Source organism: Protopterus annectens, chromosome 13.part0 (assembly GCF_019279795.1).
Source record: "Protopterus annectens isolate FY-2018-M chromosome 13.part0, PAN1.0, whole genome shotgun sequence".
NCBI classification, from domain to species: domain Eukaryota; kingdom Metazoa; phylum Chordata; order Ceratodontiformes; family Protopteridae; genus Protopterus; species Protopterus annectens.
Window position 1 is genome coordinate 1,043,672,982 of NC_056747.1, and position 23,895 is coordinate 1,043,696,876.

The 23,895-nt window shown below is 38.2% G+C and overlaps 1 protein-coding gene across 3 annotated transcripts in view; it reads left to right on the forward strand.

Annotated features, from left to right (window-relative positions):
- Positions 1-23,895, forward strand: part of IKZF3 (IKAROS family zinc finger 3) — a 414,014-nt gene that overhangs the window by 141,791 nt on the left and 248,328 nt on the right. Inside the window, exons 3-4 of one of the 3 annotated variants that reach the window (XM_044055472.1) lie at positions 15,202-15,277; positions 22,859-22,906. In XM_044055472.1, coding sequence (XP_043911407.1) covers positions 15,202-15,277; positions 22,859-22,906 — 124 coding nt within the window. Of the gene's footprint in view, positions 1-15,201; positions 15,306-22,858; positions 22,907-23,895 lie in introns of all 3 variants that reach the window. The other 2 variants (XM_044055473.1, XM_044055471.1) reach the window with 2 other exon arrangements.

Below are 23,895 nucleotides of genomic sequence, written 5' to 3' on the forward strand. Positions count from 1 at the left end.
CTTTTTATGAAGTTAGTGGAAACTGGTTTAAGCTTGAAGGAAGGGGGAAGGTTGAGGTCAGACTATACAGGGGAGGATGAAGATAAAGACGACTGCAGAGGGGAGTGATTATTGCTAGGAAAAGTGTTGGTTAGTTCTGCTATAGTGTTACTAAAGATGGAATTGAACAAAGAGGCTATTTCGGAGTCAGGTTTACTTGGGTCAGGGCAAGGACTGATTTTGCTGCCTGGGTTGAGAAGTGAGTTAATTGAGTTCCAGAACTGCCTTGGGTTTGTGGCATGGTTGGTCTGAATTAACTGAATGGAAATGTGCATGTATATTTTCTACAACTTATTTTCCTGAGGCATCAGTCAGTAAGTCTATAACAACAGCTGACAAATATTCACATACAAGCTTACACTTCTTTCACACAATGAAAACATTAGAGTAATTAGTGCTGTTATTTTTCCACCTTTCTATAATCTCAAATTAAAGGTACTTGTCTACTGCTACCCATATGTGCTGAAATTACCTATTTGTCATAATGGTTTCCTGGCCGTTATCACTAGAACTGTGTTAACTACTTTATGCACAGACTATAGGAGAGATGGGTAAATATTTGTTCAACATGGATGCTGACCTCTGTAGGAAGGATGTCATTGAACACCATACTCCTACTTCACAGCAATCCATTTCTAAAGTGAATCTTGAATATGCTGAGATCCTGAGGAAAGCCATTCCAATATGTTCTATAAAAGATATAAGCCAACATAGGCCTCAGGCATGTAGCTATGCTTCTACCTACCACCTATATGCACTACTTCTAAACATAGTGCACATACAGCAGCCTCCAGGCTCACCACAATCAAGGGTCGTGTGAGTATCATGTCATGTCTAAGCCCATGACACCACCTGTTCATTCTGCCACACACCACAATGTTCCTGTCATAGGTTAATCTAATGGTACATGCTCAGATGTTCTAGTCACTAGGATGACCAAGGACAAGGTGATAATCAGCTGACTTTCATGGGCTAGAATGCATGATGTAATGAGGGCCCTTATGTCCATTTCCTCCAAATAGATATACAGTCTGATCATTGCCAGTGTGAGGTATACAGTCTTAGGTGTTCCATCCTGGAGCAGATGAAAATAGACATGGTTAAACTTTCTATGTAGGCATCAAAATCCAGGAAAAGACTAGTCTAACAGCATCTTGCCATCACAGAGAATGATGCCTCAGCATAAACAGGAAGTAAACAACTTCAACTTCAATAACTCGTTTTCTAACTGAAGTCATTCCAAATGAATCTAGTGTGTGTCATCATAGGGGACAGTCAGCAGTTTATTTAGTTAGTTAGTTAGTTATGTATTTGCTGACATGGGTAGATCATTGTTCCAAATGGAGCATTTGCGGACTTAGCCTGGGGTTTACTACCAGTAAAAGACATGACAGAAAGTAATGTAATAAATAAGTTACATAATAACTTACACTGAGAAGACAGTAAAACAACTTATGATACAAAAACTGGCAGTGAAGTAACAGGACTATGCCTTACAATGTTTGGCACTGGACTGATTATCTCATTTCAGTAAAAGAACATTGACTAGTCTAAATACATATCCTACAAACTGAATGTTATAGTACGCTAAAAATTCATTGACAGAAGGGTAGCTGGGCTAAAAAATTATCATTATAAACTAAGATAGAAATATCAAGAAAATGAGGTAATGGGAAGGGGACTATACTGTATAAGGAGTGGATTTCTAAAATGGCTGATACCAAGGGTGCCTGGCTGATACCAAGGGTGCCTGGCTGACTAAGTCTGCTGAGAAATTCACTCTTGGTGATGTCATTAATGCTCCGGCTAATACCCATGTCTTACAGGAAGGTCTTAGGCACACTAGTTCTTGGTTTCAAGATTATGGTCTAACGCTAAATATAAAACAAGCAGCATGGTACTCTTTGGGATGCAAGACCACCACTGCATCTACATCACTGATAACATCCCCTTAAAACTGACATCATCATCAGAGACATTACAGCACTGTCCACTCCCATAGCACCTTTTTAGGCAATGCCAACCTGATAAACCTATTGACATAATGCAACAAGCAAAGGAGAATATGATGGTGTTACTGATCAATGCTAGGAGACTAAACAAAACTCCATTCCCTACAAGCTTGTCTCGCCCTGCAGGTCATTGATATCTGTGTAGTGACCGAGGCATGGTTTAAAAGAAAGTCATCTGCCCAAGGAAACTACCACATTGACAATATGCCCTGATGAGTTGACCCAGTTGTTCAGGATTATGGAACTTATGTGGACAGTGACCTAATGTTTGACCAACATGTGTCTATTGTTGTAAGAAAGTTCTTCTATACTGCACAACTTATAAACAAAGGAATTGTGTCTAGACCTAAGGTTATCACTGTCCCCTTTTATTCAGCCCCATACCTCTCAACCTCTCTGTGCAAGAACTCTGGAAAAGCCATATATAAAAGTGGGTCAGAGATCCAAAAACAGGGACAATTTTTAAGTATTGTTATTACAAACTTAGAAAGTTGATAGAATAACAGGTTTTGCATTAGCATGCATTTTCTGAAGAGTAGGACGTCTGAAGCTCAAATATCTGTCATTATTTTCCAACTTTAGTCTTTAATGATTTGCCACTAATTTGCAAGACAACCATAATTTTATTAAAAATGGACCAAAAATATGAGGCAAAAATCTGGACATTCTGCAAAATTCTGTACATTTGAGAGATATGTATCAGCCCTCATTAGGCCAGTCATTGAATATAATACCCCCACTGGCATGTATCTATCCAGACACATGCAACAACTGGAATGCCCACAGAGATACCTTACTAAAATGATACAAGACCTAAACTATATGTCAAACATGGATAGGCTAAAAGCTCTATCACTATACTCGGTAACCTACATAATGCTAAGAGGTGACCTGTGTCAGGCATACAAGGCATTCTCCGACCCATTACTGATGGATTTACTGCACATCAGCAAGTCAAACTGAATCAGAAATACTTAGTCTAGAGATCTTAATCTCTTCTGCAACATCAACAGAACAATTTTGAGGGACAAGTATAACTCACAGAAGATACTGCTGCTCTGTAACACAATCCCCATCAACATAAAACAAAGTTCATCCTTGTCCATATTCAAGTGCAACTTAGATCTATGGATGGGAAACAGAAAAATTATTCCATGACTGCCCCGTATACTACTAATGTACAGAGAGAGCTCCTAAATGCTTTATCCCATGCATGGGACACCTCAAATTATCTATGATGATCCCAGTTATACTAATTAGGGGTAATACATAATTGTCCCTGGGATGGGTAAGACCAATCTATAACCAAATGGGATAGGTTATTTTGAGCACAAAAAGGGTAATTGGCTTGGCTTAAATGGCTGACAAGCTAACCTAGTACTTACCTATGAACCTAAAAGAGACAGAGATATGTTCTGTAGATAAGTTCTCATTTGACAGCCATGTGTCAACCATTCTACCTAGCCCAATATCATAGGGATATATCCTCCAGATACAGAGAAGTCATTGTCCCTCTCTAATCCTCCCTGAGTAGACCCATAACAAAATATAGAGATCCCTTTGGCATGTGCCTATCTATGCACATTTCCAAGCTTGAGAGACCCCAAGGATTCCTGACAAAGGAAATGGAGGTTATTTCCTAAATGACTGACACTTATGTAGACAGTGACAGTAGCCAGAAAAGAAGAAGAAAAATGTCTGGCGGGGAAGAATCTTGCAGCTGTTCAACAAAAAGCAGTTCAAGTTTTAGCTTTTGTATAGGAGATGGCTTTCAGTAACTTAGAGGAAAAATAGATCACTATTTTCAGCCTCTTTCAGACTCTTGCATGGTAATATCTGCTTGGCTTTCAGGACTATGAATGATCCTATCCTGTATGATTGCTTATTTGATGATGTAAGGTAGTGCCAGCTGTGCCAGGGGGAGTAGGGCAGTGCATGTGTAACATATGCCAGTATAGTTAGCCGGAGTTTTGTAAAGAATTATATGTAATTTGAATGTCAAACTGATTTGTACAGATGCTTGTGTTAAAAATGTATCAACAGTAGGTCCTGCTAGACAGAAACAAAGTATACATGTGTCAGACTGTATTGATGTAACTGATAGAATGTATATATACTTAACAGAGAATATCAGAAGGGAAGGGGTTAAGCTCGGACCAGCTAACCTTAAGAAAAATAGCTTGAAATTCAATGACTTGGTTTATGCCATAAAGATTTTATCTCACAGGTCTGAATACAGCCAGAGATGTAATGTTTGTGAAAAGCCTGGGCTGGGATCCTACTCTGTTGTCCTTAGAGGTGAACTAATGCTACCTTGGGGTGCCAGAGAATGGCTTGTTAGTTTCTGCAGGAAGTGTGGAAGTGATGGAGTTGTTTTACAGTTTCCAGATACAGTAATAAACCTTAGCTAAAGTTCTATGTGTGTATTGTGACACATCACAGCCAGATCCTGGCTCAGTTTCTAGTGAGAAGGTAGTGCGATAACCACAGAGTCAGGTGACCAGATGTGATGACATTCTGTAACTAGCACTGAAATTGTATTTGAATAGTAGTAAGAGATGTGAAGTGTGCACTCCATTTTTGACCTGATAATACACTCATCCACATTCATCTTGCCTCACTTTAGTAAGTAACTAAGCAACAGTAATTCTTCGGCCAGTTAGAAAAATATAGTGATATTAACTAAATGTTGCTTTTTTCTGTATGTGTCTGAGTCTTTCCATCTCTGTTGTTTTTTTATATTTCCTGTGATTGACATTCTTGTGGTTGTTGTAAATTGATATTCAGTATTTTCATGTTTTTTATTTAATATTAAACATATCTAAACTTTTCATTGTGGCTGGTCTTTTAGAAAATATTTTAATCTTTGAGAGTACTTGCATTTATTTAGCGGCACTGTGGCTCCACATTCCTGAAAGTCTTGCTACTTGGTTAAACACAACCATTTGTATAAGTATTAATTTTAATTAATATAATTGGGGACCCTGGTAAGAGCCTTAAAGTAGCTGGCTTTGGATATTCTGCTGGCAGCAGATCTATCTCATAATCTGGGTGGAAGTGGAAGAGTGGGTAAGCTGTGCCAGCCTTTCCCATGTGGGTGCTTGTGTGAAAATCAAATCTCAAATAGAGTGTGTGTGACAGCTACTTTGAACAGGGACACTGAGAGCACTGATTTAACAGAGAGGGTGGTGGAGGACTTGGGTTGGAACACCCGGCTAAGGACTCAGCTGTATAGTGGTCAGTGGGGAGACTTATTAAGGGGCTGGAGAGAAAGCCCAGTCCCAGGACTGGAGCGTGTATTCCCTGTGTGATCTTAAAGGAAATCATACTTGCTGCAGCGAGCCGCATCTGAAAATACTGTGTGTGTCTATTCTTCCCAAAGTGAATGTTCCCCACTGGTGTCTGTGGTGAGGATTGATCACTGGGCCAGAGGAGGGACATCACAGCTTACACATTTAAAAAATGGCAAAACTGCCAATACTTATTCGAAGTATATATTGACAAACTGGCTGGCATGATCAATGTCTGTCTGAAAGGATCATTTACCTATGTTTTTTTGAAGGGGATGAGGTGGGAGAGATGGTTGAGAATGGAACTTAGATGGGATATCCAATTAGCAATGTGACACAAAGGTAAGAGTGTTAGACCATGTCAATCAAAGGAGCTCCATTGACTCTCTTTAAAACAGAACTCAGTGATCAGTTTGTAGGAAGGGGACTTCCAAGTTGGCTGCACACTGATCAACAGATTAATTAGAATTCTCCCAGTGTGAAAATTGCAGTTGTGAAAAAAGCCAGTAAAGCTAACAAACTGAATAAAATTCAGTTACTTGTGTGTAATTGCCTTGCCTGGATGCCATCAGAGAGGAAATGTGGAGAAAATAACAGAAAATTAACCAGGAAAGAAGATAAACCTCTAGCCAGAAAGAGTCTTGCAGCTGTAAAAAAGCAGTTCAAGTTTCAGCTATGGTACTTGCAATGTCTTTCAGTGCTTTACAGGAAAAATAAATCAAATTCACTTGCAGGTGTTCAAAGTAAGTGAAATGTTGAAAAAAATATATACAGACATATTACAAAAAGTTGGAAAATAGAAGAAGCTAGCTAGTCAGTGGATCTGATAAAACTGACAACATCAGTGGTAGAAATGAAGAAAAGGCGAGCTGAGCTTAAGATTTCTCAAGAGCAGCTGATCCAAAAAATAGCACAGTGAGAAGAAAGTGCACATAGAGAAAAATTAAAACTTTGTGAGGTACATGCTAAAAGGGCATTGTACTTCATAATGGCTCTTATAAGGGAAGAATACAGGGATGCTATGACCAACTTGTCCCTGGATGAGAGACCCTTATTAATGAGATGGGCCATGTAGAAAGCTTTCCATACGATGGAAGCAAAAGGGTCTTCAAAAGACAGTTTGCTATCAGCCTTGGAGCCCAAGTCTGTCACAACTGATTGCATGCTTAGGACCTTGTTATTAATGTGATAATTTGTGGGAACATCACTTTCCCCAAAGGGGATGATGATGCATTTTTGGCATTCAGTTTGAGGCCATGTTTCTGGCACCGGTTATTTGCTTGGGTGAGACCCTCTTGGAAGATGTCCACATCACTAGGGGAGTTGATGACAGTGCCCATCTTGCAGTCATCTGCAAACTTGGTCAGCCGTAGCCCACTAGTTTTGGCCTGCACCTCAGAAAAAGTATATCCCAAGCAACAGAGGCCCCAAGATCAATCCATGGTATACACCTCTCATTATGGGTCTACTTGAGGTGGCTTCCCCTCTTTTGAATAGGTGGGTTCTATCACTGAGCCAGTTTGCTACCTATCTGGTTACATATGGATTGATGCCTAGTTGACAGAGTTTATCTATTATACCCGAGTGGGGAAGAGTGTTAAAGGCTTTGGACAGGGTCAAGGTAAGTGCTGTGCACCATCTTTCCTTCATCCATGGCTTTGGTGACTGTCTCAAAAAAGTTGACCAAATTAACAGGCATGACCTCCCATGATGAAAATAAACTGTGTGGGTTTGAGTGTTTGAAGGCTGCCAATGTCCTTGTTAATGAGGCCCATGATAATCCACTCCATGGCCTTGCAGATTAGGCTAGTTAGGCTGACGGGTCTATAATTTCCTGGATCAGTGGATGCTCCACCTTTGTGCAAAGGGACGACAGTGGCTGTCCTCCACTTGGCTGGGACAAAGCTGGTACTCAGGCTTTGGTTGAATAGGGTGCCTAATGGTGCTGCAAGTTCCTATCTGAGTTCATGTAGGATGCAGCCTGGGATGTTATCAGGTCCCATGGAGGCTCTATTTTTTTGCCTTTGAGTGTTCTGTGATGACTTGCTCCCTAGAGATAAGGGGGGCAGGTGCTGAGGATGTCCTGATGTACTGATGGGGGGACAGGAGGGCTGAAGTTTTCACTGAACCTGTCTGAAATCAGGTTGGCTATATCGACGGCATTTGTGTATGTGGTATCCTTGACCACCAGTTCTGAGCAGATCTGAGTGCTTCCTTTGAGATTGCAGATATACATGAAGAAGGCCTTATGACTGTCTTTTGTAGATGTGGCCAGTTTGGACTCTTTAAAGGATTTCAGTAGTGCTCGTATTTGCTTTTTCAGGCTAAGAAGTGATTGCTTCCAATTAGGCACCTGCTCCTTCTTGGTCCGGGACAGCAATTTTATCCTTTTATTATAGAGATTATTTATTAAAGATGTCCAAAAGACAGGTTTACTCTTCCTTGAGTAGGATTATTTAGTCCTGTCAGGTATACCTGATTCCATGCAGCTATATAAATGCTCATATAGTACTTTGGTGCAGGTTTGGACATATGTGCCAGTTCCTATGGAGGGGGAGGGGGCTGTGAAGCTGTTTATACCTTCCCTCAGGAGGTTGTAATCATCTTTGAAGAAGTTTTTTGTTTGACCTTAGCTGGGGGGTCAAGGGGAGATGGTGACTTCTAAAGTGACCGCTTTGTGGTCAGATATTACCAGGGAGGATGACAATGTAGGGATGCTGCAGTGGTTACTCATGTTGGTTAATACCAAGTCCAGGATATTTTCACCTCTTGTGGAAATGTCGACCAGCTGGTCCAAGGCATTTACACTGATGAAATCAAGAAATCTCTGGGCATTCATGTTTTAGCATTAGTAGTTCTTCCAATCTATGGCTGGATAGTTAAAGTAACCCAGGATGAGGGTAAAGAGTTGAATTTTGATAAATTCGAGAAGGCCCAGATAGGTGGAGTGGGCATCTTGAGTCAAAGTTGGGGGCCTGTAGCTAGCTATGATTTGAATAGGGGTCTTGTCAATGGCTAACTGCACCTGGAGTGTCTCATGTGTGTCATACTGTTTGATTAGCCAGGAGGTGTGTATGTCTTTTATATATATTACATCTCCACCTTGTTTTGCTTTGTTGCCCATGGTTTGGGGTCTGAATTTATGATAGGATGAGTAACCTGATATGGCTGGGGTGCTCTATGCAGCTTTGAATCAGGTTTCTGTGACTGCACAAATGTCAGCATCTTCTAGGGATAAGAATGCTTGGAATGAGTGCAGTTTCATGTTAAGACTCCTGGCGTTTAGCAGCATGACCTTTAATTTGTGTTTTGATGAAATTTTCATATTGGTAGTTTCTGCCTCATGGCATTGCCTAAAAAAGGCGCTATGGTGGAGGCAACAGCCTTTGCCAGGAGCCTGAAGCCCAAGGGAGACAGATGTGGATATCTCTGGCAAAGCATCGTGGTTTGTCAGTCATGTCTTCCCAGGCTGTCAGGTACTGGATCCCCTTGGAATGACACCAGAAGCTAAGCCAATTGTTAAAGTCAGTAATTTTCTGTTTGTACTAAGGCATCATTCTGGGTGATGTAGAATGTTGGCTCCACAAGTGTATCCAAGGTGGTGAACTTCAAAGGTAAAAAACACAATTCGAAGATAAAAGTGATAAAAAACAAAACTCTTATAGCGATAAACACATAAATCCAGTAAAATCAAAAAATTAACATAATATGGTCAAACGTGTAAAAATTCAAAAAATAATCTCAAGAAAAACTCTTCAAGACACTTTTTAACTTCAGACTTCTTACACCTCTTCATCTTACTTACTCAGACAAACTTAGCTTTACATATTGATACTAAGTTTACATTTTTGGAATGCTCTCTACAACAGATCACAACTGATCAACAACTACATAAAGCTCAAGCTAGATCAAAGCAGAACATCAACATAACCAAATACATCACAAATAAATAAAATAATAATAAATAAAATTAAATTTAAAAAATTAAATTAAAAAAAAAAAATTTAAAAATAAAGTAAAAAAAACATAAAAAAATAATGAATGTTAAATATGGTAATGGATAATATAATAAACAAATGGATAATATTTAGCATTTAGGTTTGGATTAAAAACCAAAATGGAAAAATGGCTCTAAAATGTACCAATAGTAGAAAATACCGAAAAAAAAAAATATAAAGAATAATTAGAATGGTCATATAATTATCATGGTTTAATTAAATCAGGATTTCTAAAATAAAACCATTTTTTTATTTTAATTATTCAATTTGTTTTGTTTTTATTATATTTTTCTTTATTTTCACTATTTTCTGTTATTAAATTTACATTTTGATTTTCAATTTTTTCTTTTGCAAAAAATTCATGTTGTTTTTTCTCGATGCGCCTATTATTTTGATCTATCCACTGGAATTTTATAGTGTAAGATGATGATTTAAGATTGATAAGTTGCGTGGAGGCATGTCTAAATTAATTAAAGTTGAATTTAAGAGGTGGTAAATTCGGTATCCGGCAGTCGAACTGTTAAGTCTGACCAACAGCAAATCAATATTTGCTTAAAAAGTCTATAATTAAGACTCATATAAGTTGTATGTATCTGTGGTTCTTATGCCTGTGTTTCTCAACTTGAAGACTGGTGAGCTTTTTTTATGTTCTCGCTATCGTTGTTTTATTGATGTAGAATGTTGCTTAAGGCTAAGAACATACCTGCCTGGGAAAATATTCAACAAGCTCAATCCTGACTGTCTTTATATTGTCCAGGGAGGTACATCTCAAGTCATTCACTCCAGCATAGACTATGACAGAGTCATAACAGTACCTGTTGTTGAGAGACTTGAGTGCATGGGTGATATGGTAGATTCTGGCACCTGACAAACAACTAACCATGACTTTCTCCTTATCCAGCCTGGTGAGGGGCACATCTGTGTGTCTCACAATAGAGTCTCCTATGACTAATATGTTGGATTTATGTTTAGGCCTTAGTGGCTCTGAGACACAGGTGTGTGGACTAAGTGTCGTGTGTGGTGTGGTGGGCAGTGGAGTTCACATGTATTTTTGCCTTGGAGGTGTCTTTTGTTTAGGTATGTTTTTGTTGAGGACCACCACATATGTAGGTGTGTTGTGTAGGTGTGGGTGGTGTTTGAGGTGTGGTGTTTGTGTTGACAACCTTCTCAGTGCCAGATATACTGGCTTGTGAAGGAGAAGCACTGATTCTAGGTTCTTAATGTAATTGCATCTCTCACAAATTGTATTCCTAGGTCGTAGTAGCAGAGGGTTGTCCATGTACATGTGGCAGTTGCTACACTGTCTCAGGATGCCCATATTAACCAGACTGGCAGGAGAAAGCGTAGGAAATTGTCCATCCACATTTATCAGAAACTGAGAGAGAGAGGCCCGGGAGAGCTAGGATGGTAAAGGGTGGAAGGTCTAAGAGTAGTACTACTAGGTGATCAAACAAGTGCTACTAAGGGAATATTTGTAGCTGGAATAACTCACAAAGGGTTAAAATAGTGCAGCTGGAGCTCTGGATGCAGCAAACCTGTATCAGACTAGGCTATTCAATTTAAGGTTAAGAACACAGTAAAACTCACAAAGAAGCATAGATTAACCACTTTCAGGCAAAAACATAACTTACAGTATGAAAAAATACAGTTAAACAGCAATGAATTGCAGTAAATAGCAATGAAATACAGTTAAACAGTAATGAAATTCAGTTAATAATTAAATAGTTTTAAAACTGCAAATTTGTTTAAAACAGTGCATATGCTAAGTAACCATGTGCTGTCTCCTCCAAAACCACCTCCAGAAAGGCAATTACACAGTGAGTGATTCAAGAAATCATTCAGCCATGTCGATCAACAAGATCATCCTCACTACATCACTGTACTGATCACGGCCAAAAGGTCATGTTCAACTAACTGCCATGACAGTGTTATGGGGATCAGGGGTGGAAGGGAACACTAGACACCAAGGATTACTCCAAATGTAAAATGTAAGTGCCTTAACAGCACAAACAGCAGAGCAGGGTTTGGAAGTGAAGGCAAGCACTGTATACAAGGGATTACTGTACTTGTAAGTGCCATAATGGCACCAAAAGCAGTATAAGAATCAGGGGGGGTTGAAACAGTAGACACCAGAGATTACTGTAAACGTAATGCCATAATGGTACCACCAGTAGTACTGGGATCGGCAGTGAAGGAAACACCAGACACCAAGGATTACTCTAAATATAACTGCCACTAGGGGATGCGGGTGACACACTTACCCCCAGGGAATATCAGGTATATGCCATAATGGCACTTCAACTATTATGGGGATCAGGACAAGAGGGAACATTAGACTCCAGGGATTCTGCAAATGTGCCATAACAGCATATAATCTATTATGGTGATTGTGAGTAGGAGGGAACCATGGGAGAGAAGACAAATCAGGGGCGACAGGTGGGGGGATTGTAGTTTATATGTGTGTGTGCATGTGTGTGTGTGTGTGTGTGTGTGTGTGTGTGTGTGTGTGTGTGTGTGTGTGTGTGTGTGTGTGTGTGTGTGTGTGTGTGTGTGTGTGTGTGTGTGTGTGTGTGTGTGTGTGTGTGTGTGTGTGTGTGTGTGTGTGTACACGTGTGAGTGTGTGCATGGGAGAGTGACTGTGGGGAGTGCTAATACCTACATGAGCAGCAGTTTATTACTACATCCGCACATCAAGGTAATAACTGCTATTCAGAGATATTCAAATTACTTGGTAAAGAGGTCTTGCTTCATCATGGCTAACAATACTCAGAATTGCAAATTAGCTCATTGTGGAAGAAAGGCTTTTTTGGTTTGAGTCATACGGCTCATGATAGGCCATTATTTGAAGTCCCAGGAATATTTTACAAATAGCGAGTTCTTTTTGGGCTTGTACAGATTACTGAATTTACATCTGTGTGCTGCTGTTTTGTCTTTCTCATCTTTTCCAGCAACATACAGGAATGCAGCATTGAGCATGATGTTGATCCGTCAGGTAATTGTGATATATTACAATGTCATGACAACTGCTTTTACAAGCACAGGTAGTATACCTGTGGATACTTGTTAGTCTGTCATTCAGAAGGTATGCAGACCACCTTCAAGGCTCAGACATGGCACAGGGATGTAAGTGGACAGTAGTAGTAGCCATCGTCTGCAACATATCACACACTTGTCACAAAGGTATCACCACTGGTCCATATTTTAAAAGCACACAGGTTGCATCAGTGACACTGTAATGTGTTGCTAGCAGATATATAGTAGCAGGACCCTGATGTGACCATATCTGTGATGCATTCACAACACCTACTCTTATCCTAAGACATATCCCCTCATGTTGCTGCAGAGGAGGCATGTCATTATTCTAGACTGCTACAAGAAAGCATTACTACACAAGATGTGCTGTCCATGGGTATATACTCCACTGAATGCACCTTCTATGCACTGAAATACAGTATGCAAACAATCCTTATAGTTTTCTTTCATTCAACCGATGTGAGTTATCATGTGTTATATGCTGTGAATGCACAGCACATAATACAAGGTGTGCAATGAATGCACAAGCAGCTGTTGTTTATGGCACAGTTAGTAAGTGTGTACTCAGATAAATATGCCACCTCTCTGCACTGCACAAGTCTCTATATAGTGTATAGAAAGTGATGCTATATAGAGACTTGCTTTATCTTCAACAATGTCTGTTGAGAACCTCACATGCTGCTATCCTGGTCAATGCACAGAAGGGTGGTTTATACTTGTGTTACAACTCTGGCACCCGGACATCAGCTATGATACTGAACTGTCCCTTGGTTCTGCAATGTGTGGTGACACACATACATCTGTTGTTAAGACTCATTCTAAGAACAGGCACATACCATGTGCTGAGGGCATAGGTGCATTCTAGAAAAATAAACAGTGAACACATGCATGCAGCCATGCCTTGTACTTTGCACAGTACAGTGTGCTTTGGATGTTACACAATGGCTGCTGTCTTATACAAATGTCAAGGAAGAAATGTCTGCTAAGCATCTCTGCCAGTGCTTTGTACTTCACAGTGTGCATATTACATCTATGACCGTTAACATTGGTAACATCAGCAGCAATGTTCAGTATTTTCTCTATATAGCTATGTGAACTTTCTCTGGAGAATCCCATTCCCACCCACCTCTCAAACCCCTGCTGATTAATTGGCTACACTAAACTGTCCATGCAAAAGTTGAATTTACCCTTGCCTTTGTCATCCAGATCATGGCTGAAAATTATCCAAGTTGACTTACCTGGTTAACAAATAAATGAATGAAACTAAAACACTGATCACTGTTGTGTGATATCACGCATCTCTGTTTCCTGCCTTACCTGCATAGGTTCTGGATCAGCTGGTATTGTGCTGTATTTTTTTGCAATGCCTATGGAGGATCATGTTGATGCAGTTTCTTAGCTTGATGTTGTGGCATGAATACATATTCCACTATTTGCATCTAGAAATGCATGTGGCATTCCCACCTCCAACTCCCCGATCCCCTCACCTTTTTCTTATGTTCATGTTGCAGCACACAGTAAAGATCTTGCAGTTATTTTCTGTCATTTTTTTCCCAGCACTATATTGCTGGCACACTCTGGATATGTCCAGGCACTAGCACATCTGTAAATATGCAAATACATTTATTGGCTGTGATCTGGGTTCATCTCTGTGATGCATAATATTTATTACCAGCAGCATCCTTGCAGATTTTAAATAGGTATCTTGAGCTTAGTCCAGAGTAATATAGAAAACCATCTACACGTTATCCCCACAGTACTTCTCCATACCTAAAGCCTGTTACCATTAGTTCCTCACCATATCTGTGATTCCTGTGTGCTTCGCCAGGTCACATATATACACTGATTACATTGTCTTATCTATCACTTGTGATGTATTTTATCGAACATAATCCCTTTGAATTTGCTTATGCTTTTCTGACTGGCCTGATGATACTTACATAATTATGTAGTTTCAATCTACAGTGCCAAGCCCAGCACCTAGTCTATCAGCCCCATGAAATACTTTCTGAACACTTGCATGCTCTGCTGTTGTTTATGAAACCCGTATTTCTTTTAGCTGTAATACCCCTATTTCAGTGAACTAACTTATATTGTACTAGTTAATGTCTGGGATATTCCTGTGGTACTAACATCTGATCTCTAGAATGTGATTGTTCCAGGAAGGAGAAACCTGTCATTATCCATCTCTCCAGAAAAACTGGCTTTCTACATCTTGTTTGGAATTTCACTGGCAGATGGTGAGCAAATTATAGCATCATCTCTATGACAGTGTTGTTGCACCTTCACAGTAGCTAGTTGATGGAAATGCATAATACCACAAAAGTATTTCTGAGATAGTGCATGACATGTCCAATAAATGTCTGACATCAGTCCATGCCCTGCGGTATCATGAAGGTGTCTTACATTTGCAGTCTTTTCTGTTAGACCAGCATAGATCACTGCAAGATCTTGTATGTTCAACCTGCTTTATCTGTTCACATCGTCAGGGGTCACTTTTCTTTGAATTGTAGTTGCGTCTTTATGCATGAATTGCTCTGCATGCTAACATGCTAATCAGTTTTGCACATGTTGCACATCTGTCTGTATAAAAGCGAAGTGCAAATGCGGGTGAACAATTTGTTCTTACTGTGCTGCTCTTTCTGAAACCGTTCCAACAAAGTTCAACCTTTTCCCTGGTGTTGTTTCTTAGTTCACTATATTACATCTCTTTGAATCCCATTTTTTCAAGCAAATCCAGAAAAAATTAGTGAAAAAAAACTTTTGCCTTTGCTAATTGAAGAAGATCTCTGTTCACTAATGTTACATTTTTCCTGTGTCTTTTTACAGTTGAAAAACCATTCAAGTGTGAGTTTTGTGGGCGAAGTTACAAGCAACGAAGTTCTTTGGAAGAACATAAAGAACGGTGCCAAATCCTTCTACAAACTGCAGGGGCATGTGGCATTGGTAAGTTTTCATGTCAACAACTTTGTTACTTTTTCATATTCATCTGAAAAAGCTGTTGTAATCTGAATATTATCAAACCATGGTAACGTGCAGTTTATTATGCAATTATTATATAATATTTTGAAATAGTGACATCATGCATTTATGAAGCAGGTCATTACATATCTATAACCTCATTAAAAGAGTGTTTGAGAGCATTGGCCCTTGTTTTTTTCTGATCATTACAGCCACAGTGTATTTGAATTTAGATTCAAGATACAGACCCATGTTTGCAGCTCAGTGTGCATTTTTTTGCATAACCACGCCAGGGTGGAGTATTCATCTGCACTGGAAACACTGTTCCATCATATTTTATAAGTAGCACTATATGGAATGAAGCAAAGCTCCAGCTAATGCCACTTAATATTGAGAAACACTGCGGTAGCGTTGTCGCCTCACAGTAAGACACTGTCCAGTTCGATTCTCAGCTAGAGCGTCTTCTGCGTGGAGACATGCGTGAATGGGCGTACCTTCGTTGAAGGTTGTGCATCAGGCCTGGCAAGCCGGTATGTAAAAATCAACTGCCAATCATTAGCGGACCGGAGTTCCGCTGTGGCGACCCCTAACTGGGAAAAGCCGAAAGACACAAACAAACTAAGACAATGTGCATTAGTCAATGCACAGAGATACACAAGCATGCCAGCAGGACATTGCATTAATTTCAGATTCAGAGGTGAAAACATGCTGTAAACTGAATTAACAGATTATATATAGCTATGACATCAGTTACTATAGAAGCATTGAGTATGTTTGCCTGTGCAAGTGTGTGCATTTATGTGTGATGTGCATTTACATGTTCATGAAAGGATTTTGTCAGCAGACAGTACTATGCAGCTACAGGATTGTTAATCCAATAACATAAAATGTTATATTATTTTAATTGCCAAACAAGTGATCAGAAAACAGTAGTGTTCTAGCACCTTGTTTTGCTCACAAGTGTTAGCAGAATAACTCTTGTGGTTTAATAAGCTGTGACCAACTCAGACCTTCTTTATCAGAATAAGTACTATTGTGACAGTAATATAAAGCTTTGGCTGCTGCTAACTAATGCCATTAATCATCAAACTTCATTCTCAAACATACCGTGGCTCTTTCTGTATCAGCGTATGCACCCTGTAAAACCACTGTTACTTAACACCTTCATTTCTCTCACTTCAGTTTTTAGTCATTTCATTACGTTCCACTTGCTAATAGTTTCACTGATCATCTGGCTTAATTTTAATAATTATTAAAACATCAACTATTATTTTTATAACTAGAAAAAACAGATATGGTAATGGTATTACTAAAATTATAAAATTAATGATATCCTAATATCCATGCCTGTGGGAGGCAAATATCTTATAATAGCTTTCATTTGCAAAGTGTTTTTTTTTTTTACATGAGGATGTGCACAACACTCCTAGTTTTGATTAGATGAGACTTAAAAATGTTTTTAGAGAAAAAATTCAAATGTTAGAAAAAAGAGGGAAAACAAGTTCAAGACGTCAGTGAAGTCTAGGAGCATTAAAGTCTAAGAGTTTAAGAAAGTTCATCTAAAATGTCTAAAAAGTGTAATAAATATACAGAAAAGACTGAAAAGGAAGAGAAAAAAAGAGAAACAAGGAAAGGAAATGTCTGAAAGGAAAGAAAAAGCTAAAATAATACAACATGAAATAAGTTTTCATGATTTAGTTTTTTTTTTTTGAGTTCAGTATTGCAGAACTTCGATCCTCTGGTCCTTGATGATCAGAGGTTGAATGTTCTGCAATTTTGACACTCTTAAGGGGATATATATATATATATATATATATATATATATATATATATATATATATATATATATATATATGTGTCTATGGCATAAGATTGAAAGTTCAAAAGACTGTAAACCAAAATACATAAAAAATTCAAAATATTGTAAATGGGAATTTACCCCTCCTCCACTGTTGTGCAATCTTGGACTTAGTAAATATAATTAGCACAGGGTTATATATATATTTTTTTTTTTTTTTTTTTTTTTTTTTTTAGTGTATGGTTGTAATGGAAGAATGCTGTAAAATGTTTCCACTATAGGCATGACAAAGCATGCCAAAAAGATGAGAACAATCCTATACTTTCAATGGTTGCAGTTGAGAAAAAATATATATGTCCCTGAGGAATGTTATGCAGAACCTATGGCATTTAAAGAAATGGTTAAATTTAAGATATATCCCCAGAAAGAGTCTTTTCTGGTTTTCCACAGGACTGCTGATATATTTACTATGGCAACAGAGTAGTCTCATTTACTTTCATCAGTCACATCTTCATTCACTTATGCATTCACTGTTTCAGGCCCATACAGCAGCATTAGATTACTTTTGGCTCATGTAGAAGTACTTCAGGGTCATTCAACAGGCAGCACAGTCACAGGTCCCATACAATATACCACTCCAATATATATGAGATGACCTTAAATCCTCGTATGAAGTTTCCTGTCAGTATCTTCTAGACCAACACTGACTACTACTTCTTAAAAAAATAAAATGGAACAAAACACACCTTCAACTCTACCTTCCTAAGAGAAGAAACTGTTTTGTGCAAAACAGATTGACTCTCCCTGTCAGGTCTCTGTGCAGGAAAGAATAAAGTTGTGAATGTGACCCACATCAAGACCTCACTTCAGCCACCAGGGGAGGCACTAAGACCAGAAGACAAAAAAAACCCTCATGACTGCCTCAGTGATGGCTGCACTATGACTGGCTCTCATGCCAGTGACGGAAAACAACTGGGCATTGTTGGGGCTCTAACAAGATGGTCGGCAGACATGGAACCAGAAATATGATTAAAACACTTAGAGGTTGCCCTTTGGCCTCCTTGGAAGAAGAAAACTTTTATACAAAAATAATTGGGTCTCCCTTGTGCATGGCTGCAGAATGAGTTAATCATTAGTTCTGCCCTCTTGGACATCCCCCTTCTGTAAACTATTAATATTGACATTGAAATTCTATGGATGGTAGACAATGGATATTTTATCCTGAGCAAATTATAAGTTGGTTACACTTAAACAGTCTCAACCTCGGGCTTTTCTTTCCTTCTGTCAGTTTTTCAAGTTTGAATAAAGCAGTAGGCAAGCCAGTTACTCAGCCTCACACATTCATAGAGAAAAGTAAATACAGCAAGCACATGCAAGATGTTTATAGAAATATAAAAATGCATTAATTCTCTAGTTACCTTTCTTTCTTCAGTTATCAAAAGTGGCAGTAATCACAGTCCTTTTCAGATACTGAATACAGAGCGGTAAATTTTGATTTACATTTGTTACTATCAAGAGATATGCAGAGACTCAACCATTAACTGAAGATGTAAGGCTGAGATTCTCGATATACTACCAGCACTGAGAGCTTACTTGCTCAACTTAAGAGGATATGTAAACTTAGACAGAAAAGAAAGGATTTACAATAAGAGCAGTGAAACAGAAAAGTTGCAGCCATAACAACAAAAATCCATCTTATTTCCACACCCCCACTCACTAACAGATAGTTTAACCAATAGAGGACCGAGAACTGAAGCAGCTCAGATGATGACTGAACTCAATGAGAAAAGATTAATTGTTATACTACTTCTACAACAGTCTTGTCCTTAAAGATGTAATGTTATGAATGCCACCCTCAAATGTATATTCATCATTTTGTGGAAGACTGGTTATGCCTTTTGTGAACATAGTTTTAACTTCAAAAGAGCATTGCTGGACAAAGAGCTTCTGAAATCTCTGCATGTCCTCTAACCTTTGCATTTGCACAGCTTCATTGGTTTTTTCTCTATCAGGTTTGATACCCTCTGACATTAGAATGTGATCCATGTATTTCAATCATGTCACTTTCATTTGACGTTTCTTCTTAATTAACTTGAAATTATGCCATTTAAATTAATTCAGTGGCTGTATTATTATCTTTTAATGCCCTTCTCGTGTCTTGACACCCAGCACTGTTAGAACACCAATTATGTTTGCAATACTAGCCAACTCTGTGATGTACATGGCTAAAGTTCTGAATTAAAGATGATTCAAGTTCAATTACCAGCTTCAGCACTGAAAAAGCTGACAAAAGGAGGGTGGGACTAATTTGTTTATTTATTTACTTATTTACTTTTATTTATCAGGAAAGTCTGAATAGTCAGGAGCACATTTTCAGTGGAGGCCCAGGAATTATTACAAAACATTTTAAGAATGATAATTATATGGTCATTAAAAATAATACAAAAACCAAATACAGTTTAAATAGTTATACCAAATTAGACATAATATGAAAATATTGGTTAAGAGTAGATACAAGTTATATGACAAATTTTAGCCCATTTAAGGAGAAATTAAAGGAAATTAGTATTAAACACACAAGAGTTACAATATGAAGTAAGAGAAAAGAAGGCTTATGGTATATTTAATGAGAAAGCCAGGGGATAGAAAATGGTAGAGTAAGGAAGTGAGTGAAGAAGGGAGAATAAGGAGGTATAAGGTATGAATAGGTATTTGTCCACATTTATTTATATAGTTTATACTGGTGTTTGGTAAGAAAAAGCAATAGAATCTATTCTGTATCATTCTGGGGGGAGAGGATTGATGTTAATGGTTCTTCCCTTGCCACTAAACAAGGAGATGTTTGCCTCATGCCCAAGCGGGATAGACCACTTCCACAATGAAGGATCAAAATGTGATAACTCCAAAATCAGTCTCACAATCACAACCAGTCAAAACACATATAGGTCATTCATTGCAATGCACAGAATGAAGCTTTTTCTTTGTGCAGGGGTAACCCCACTATACTCCCTGAACATACATATGCTAACTATACCATTGCTCATCATTAGCAAAAGGAAAAATTCCATTGTCTTGAGTAATCACTGTTTCTACACTAATAAGACTGATCAAGTTATTTTTGATAAACTGCTGATTGAGAAACCCCTGAACAGCTGGAATGAGCCAAGGATATTATCTTAGTCCTACCAGGCTGATGAGGATAGCTCTGAATACATGTTTGTGGAAGCATGCACACATAGTATGAGGAGATGTACTCTGTTGCCCTTTGTGGTTAAGCAGGTGCTCACATTAACTGCCAGGGATGAAGTTAAGAACACATACCAGAAAAGCCCTAATGCATGCCTAAGTGACACACTTTTTATGAGCTCTCACCACACAAACTGAATAAAGCTGGAATCAGAGCTCACTCTGCAGAGAACAGATAGACATACATGAGGCTGATGGTTGTTCAGCATGAGGGTCCCAAATATTATGTAGATAATAACTTTCAAGACTGCCATTAATAGTGTAAAAGCTCTTTGGAATACCTCTGGTGCTAATAAAATGTCAAAGCAAAGTCTATGGAATCTGTACTTTCCTAATGATGTACTATTTGTGTATTAAATGGACACAGTTTGGAACTTCTTTACACATATCCACCACTTTTCAGAACATCACACCTGTTTTTCTCAATAGTTCTCCTTTTACTTCAATATTTGATATACCACAACAATAATCTGTTTCTTCTTAGTGTTTCATGCAACTCACCAAATTCATAGCCAGTGACTCTGTTCTTCACCTTGGTAATCCAGGACATATTCATTAGCTATTTACATTGATGGGATACTCAAACCTTTTATACATGTTCACAAGCAAATATTAATTGATTCATGAGACTTTCTTAGGAAGATCAGGAATTGTTAATTTTTGTCACCATTGATATTATAGATTTATTATCCATTATTCCACATGGTGTGGGATTTCAATGATTTGAAAGTACCATGGTAGAATGCAAATTTCGGAGCACTACAGAAGTGAAATGATTTATGGAATGTATGGAGATAGGGTTAACTAACACTTTATTTTATTTTGAGGGGGGGTTATATAAACAAGTTGATGGGGTGATCATGGGTGCTGTCTGCACCCCAATGTATGCCAATATGGTTTTGTGCTATTGGGAAAGGGAAATTGTGTTTAAGTCCAGTTACAAGAAAAGTTTTACTTCATATGCCCTTTTTTGAATGACATTTTTTCTTTTTTGTAATGACACTGAATCAAAATTACTTGAATGTGTGCATTACCTCAATACTATAATGGATTTTGTTAAAATTCACTTTTAGTTACAATCAGAATGGAATCAATTATCTGGATATTTATTTACAAAAAGATCTAATCAAAGGTAGGTTTAGGTGCAAGTTGTATATGAAAGAGGATTATTCCAATAGTTATCTGCATTTCAAAAGTGAACATCCTTCCTATTTAAAGAATAATATAATCAAGGGGCAGTTGGTAAGAGCTGCCAGGATGACATCATCACAGAGTGATTTCCTAAATGAGTGTATATGGATTTGTGAGTTTGTTCTACAAAGAGATTACCCCTTATTTGGTTAATGAAGTAGTAAAAGAGGTACAACAGGGTTGTGGCCATAAATATGTCCCCTTGTTGAGGAAACGAGGAAGGGAATGTGAAGGAGATATAAATGATACAAAAGACCCCAATGAACAAGTAACTTATGTTAGGCCCTTTACTATTAAATATAACAATGCTATAAAAGCCATACAGGGCATTATGACTAGATGATGGCAGAATTTTTCTGAATTGCCCAACAGTTTAAGATTTTTTTCTGAACCTGTTATTTTTACATATAACAAAGGATACAACATTAAATATATTTTAAAAAGGTAAAAAAAATAATAAATACCCATATATAAAACAAGAGACCTAAGGGGACCTATAAATGTGCTACTTGTAAATAGTGCCCTTATGTATTGAACAGCAATAGTATTCACCTTCCAAATGAGGGACGTGTTGTACAGTACTAAATATTTTAATTGTCTTAGCAAAGGGGCTGTTTATCTGGCATCCTGTAAGGTATGTCTATCATTCTATGTAGGAAAAGCATTTCTTAAATTGCAAGGATAGTGTATTTACATTTTTGTATTAGAAAACAAAAGAACTAATCACCAGCACACTGACAAACTTAGAATTTTAATAACAAAACAAAAAACTTGGAGATAAAAACAGTCACGGTTTAGTGCTTTCATCATATATAAAATACAGCACCAGAACCATGAAACAGGAAGTATAAACAATTTTTAAAGGAAATTCGTAAAACACACACCCAAAAACTCCCCAGTCAGTAGACAGGGACCACTAAATCCCAGGAAAATCTTAAAGAGACAGTAAATAAAGAATTTTGTTGTGTCTTTCGGCTTTTCCCGGTTAGGGGTCGCCACAGCAGAACTCTGGTATGCTAATGATTGGCAGTAGATTTTTATGTGCTGAGTTGCCAGCCCTGACACACAACTTTCAATGAAGGTACACCCATTCAAGCATGTCTCTACACAGAAGACCCTCTAGCTGAGAATCAAACAGGACAACGTCTAGCTGTGAGGTGACAACGCTACCGCAGCACTGCCACTGCAGTTGAATAACACTATTTACAACTTGGAAGCTCTCATTTTAAGTTCACTAGTAATAGAAATCCCATGATTAATCCCTGGCAAATGTGTGGCATCTAATCTAAGTTGCCACAACATTTCACAGTGTAATAATTTGTTCTTCCAGTCCTCTGTGTAGGCAGCTACTTGTTTGTTCCAAAATAAAAGAACTTAAATCTTTTAAAACCTAGACAGGACAGGGAATGCCTAGCAAGGGCACTCTTGCCATCAGCCTTCTGTATACTATAAATGTGCTGATAGAGTCTCCTGTTAAAGGCATTGTTGGTTTTGTCTACATAAAACACTTGACATCGAATGCAAACCACAATGTATACCACCCTTTCAGAATAGCAATAGAATTTGCCCCCTTTCACATACTTCATGATAATGTCCACTAAAGCACCGATATAATTGTTCTCAATATAACAACATCAAGGACATCTCCCACATTTCAGAGGCACCAGAAGTCTGGAAACGAGGTCAGGGCAAGGTCTCTCCAATAAGTTATTGGTGTTAGGCTTCCTTTTGTATGTAAATGTGGGCAAGATAATTCAAGGGCTTATTGCTGTATTTGTAAAAACAAAAGCTTTGAAAACAAACATGTTTCTTCACTTATTAAAGGCTTCATTTATGGCAAATACTTTTTCACTTTTGATACCATGTGGCATCTGTATTTTGAAGAAATGTAATCTCCACAAGGTCTATATTCAGACTGAACTCACTTTTGAATATCACATGACATATGTCTTATAACCTGCTGATTAGCATTTAAAGATATATATCCTACAGTCAACAATGTTAGCTTGTTGTGCTTTCGAACAGCTGCAACCTACTACCGTTCCTTTAAAGAGAGACCAACAAGTCTTTGAATAACTATGCCATTTCATTTTTGTATCAATGTATTTTCTTACCCCAGCTTTTGCCTAATACCAGACAATCCCGATCTTCACCATGTGGATCACTGCTGTAGTAACCACAGCTATATGGGTTAAGTCCTGCTAAGGATATAATAACCAGCCAGCTCTCAAGGCTTTCAAGGCACCTTACACACATCAAAACGATTAGTCAGCTCAAGCTGAGCTAATTAAAAAGTCAGGTTTGGGCTGCAAGACCTTCAGAGCTCT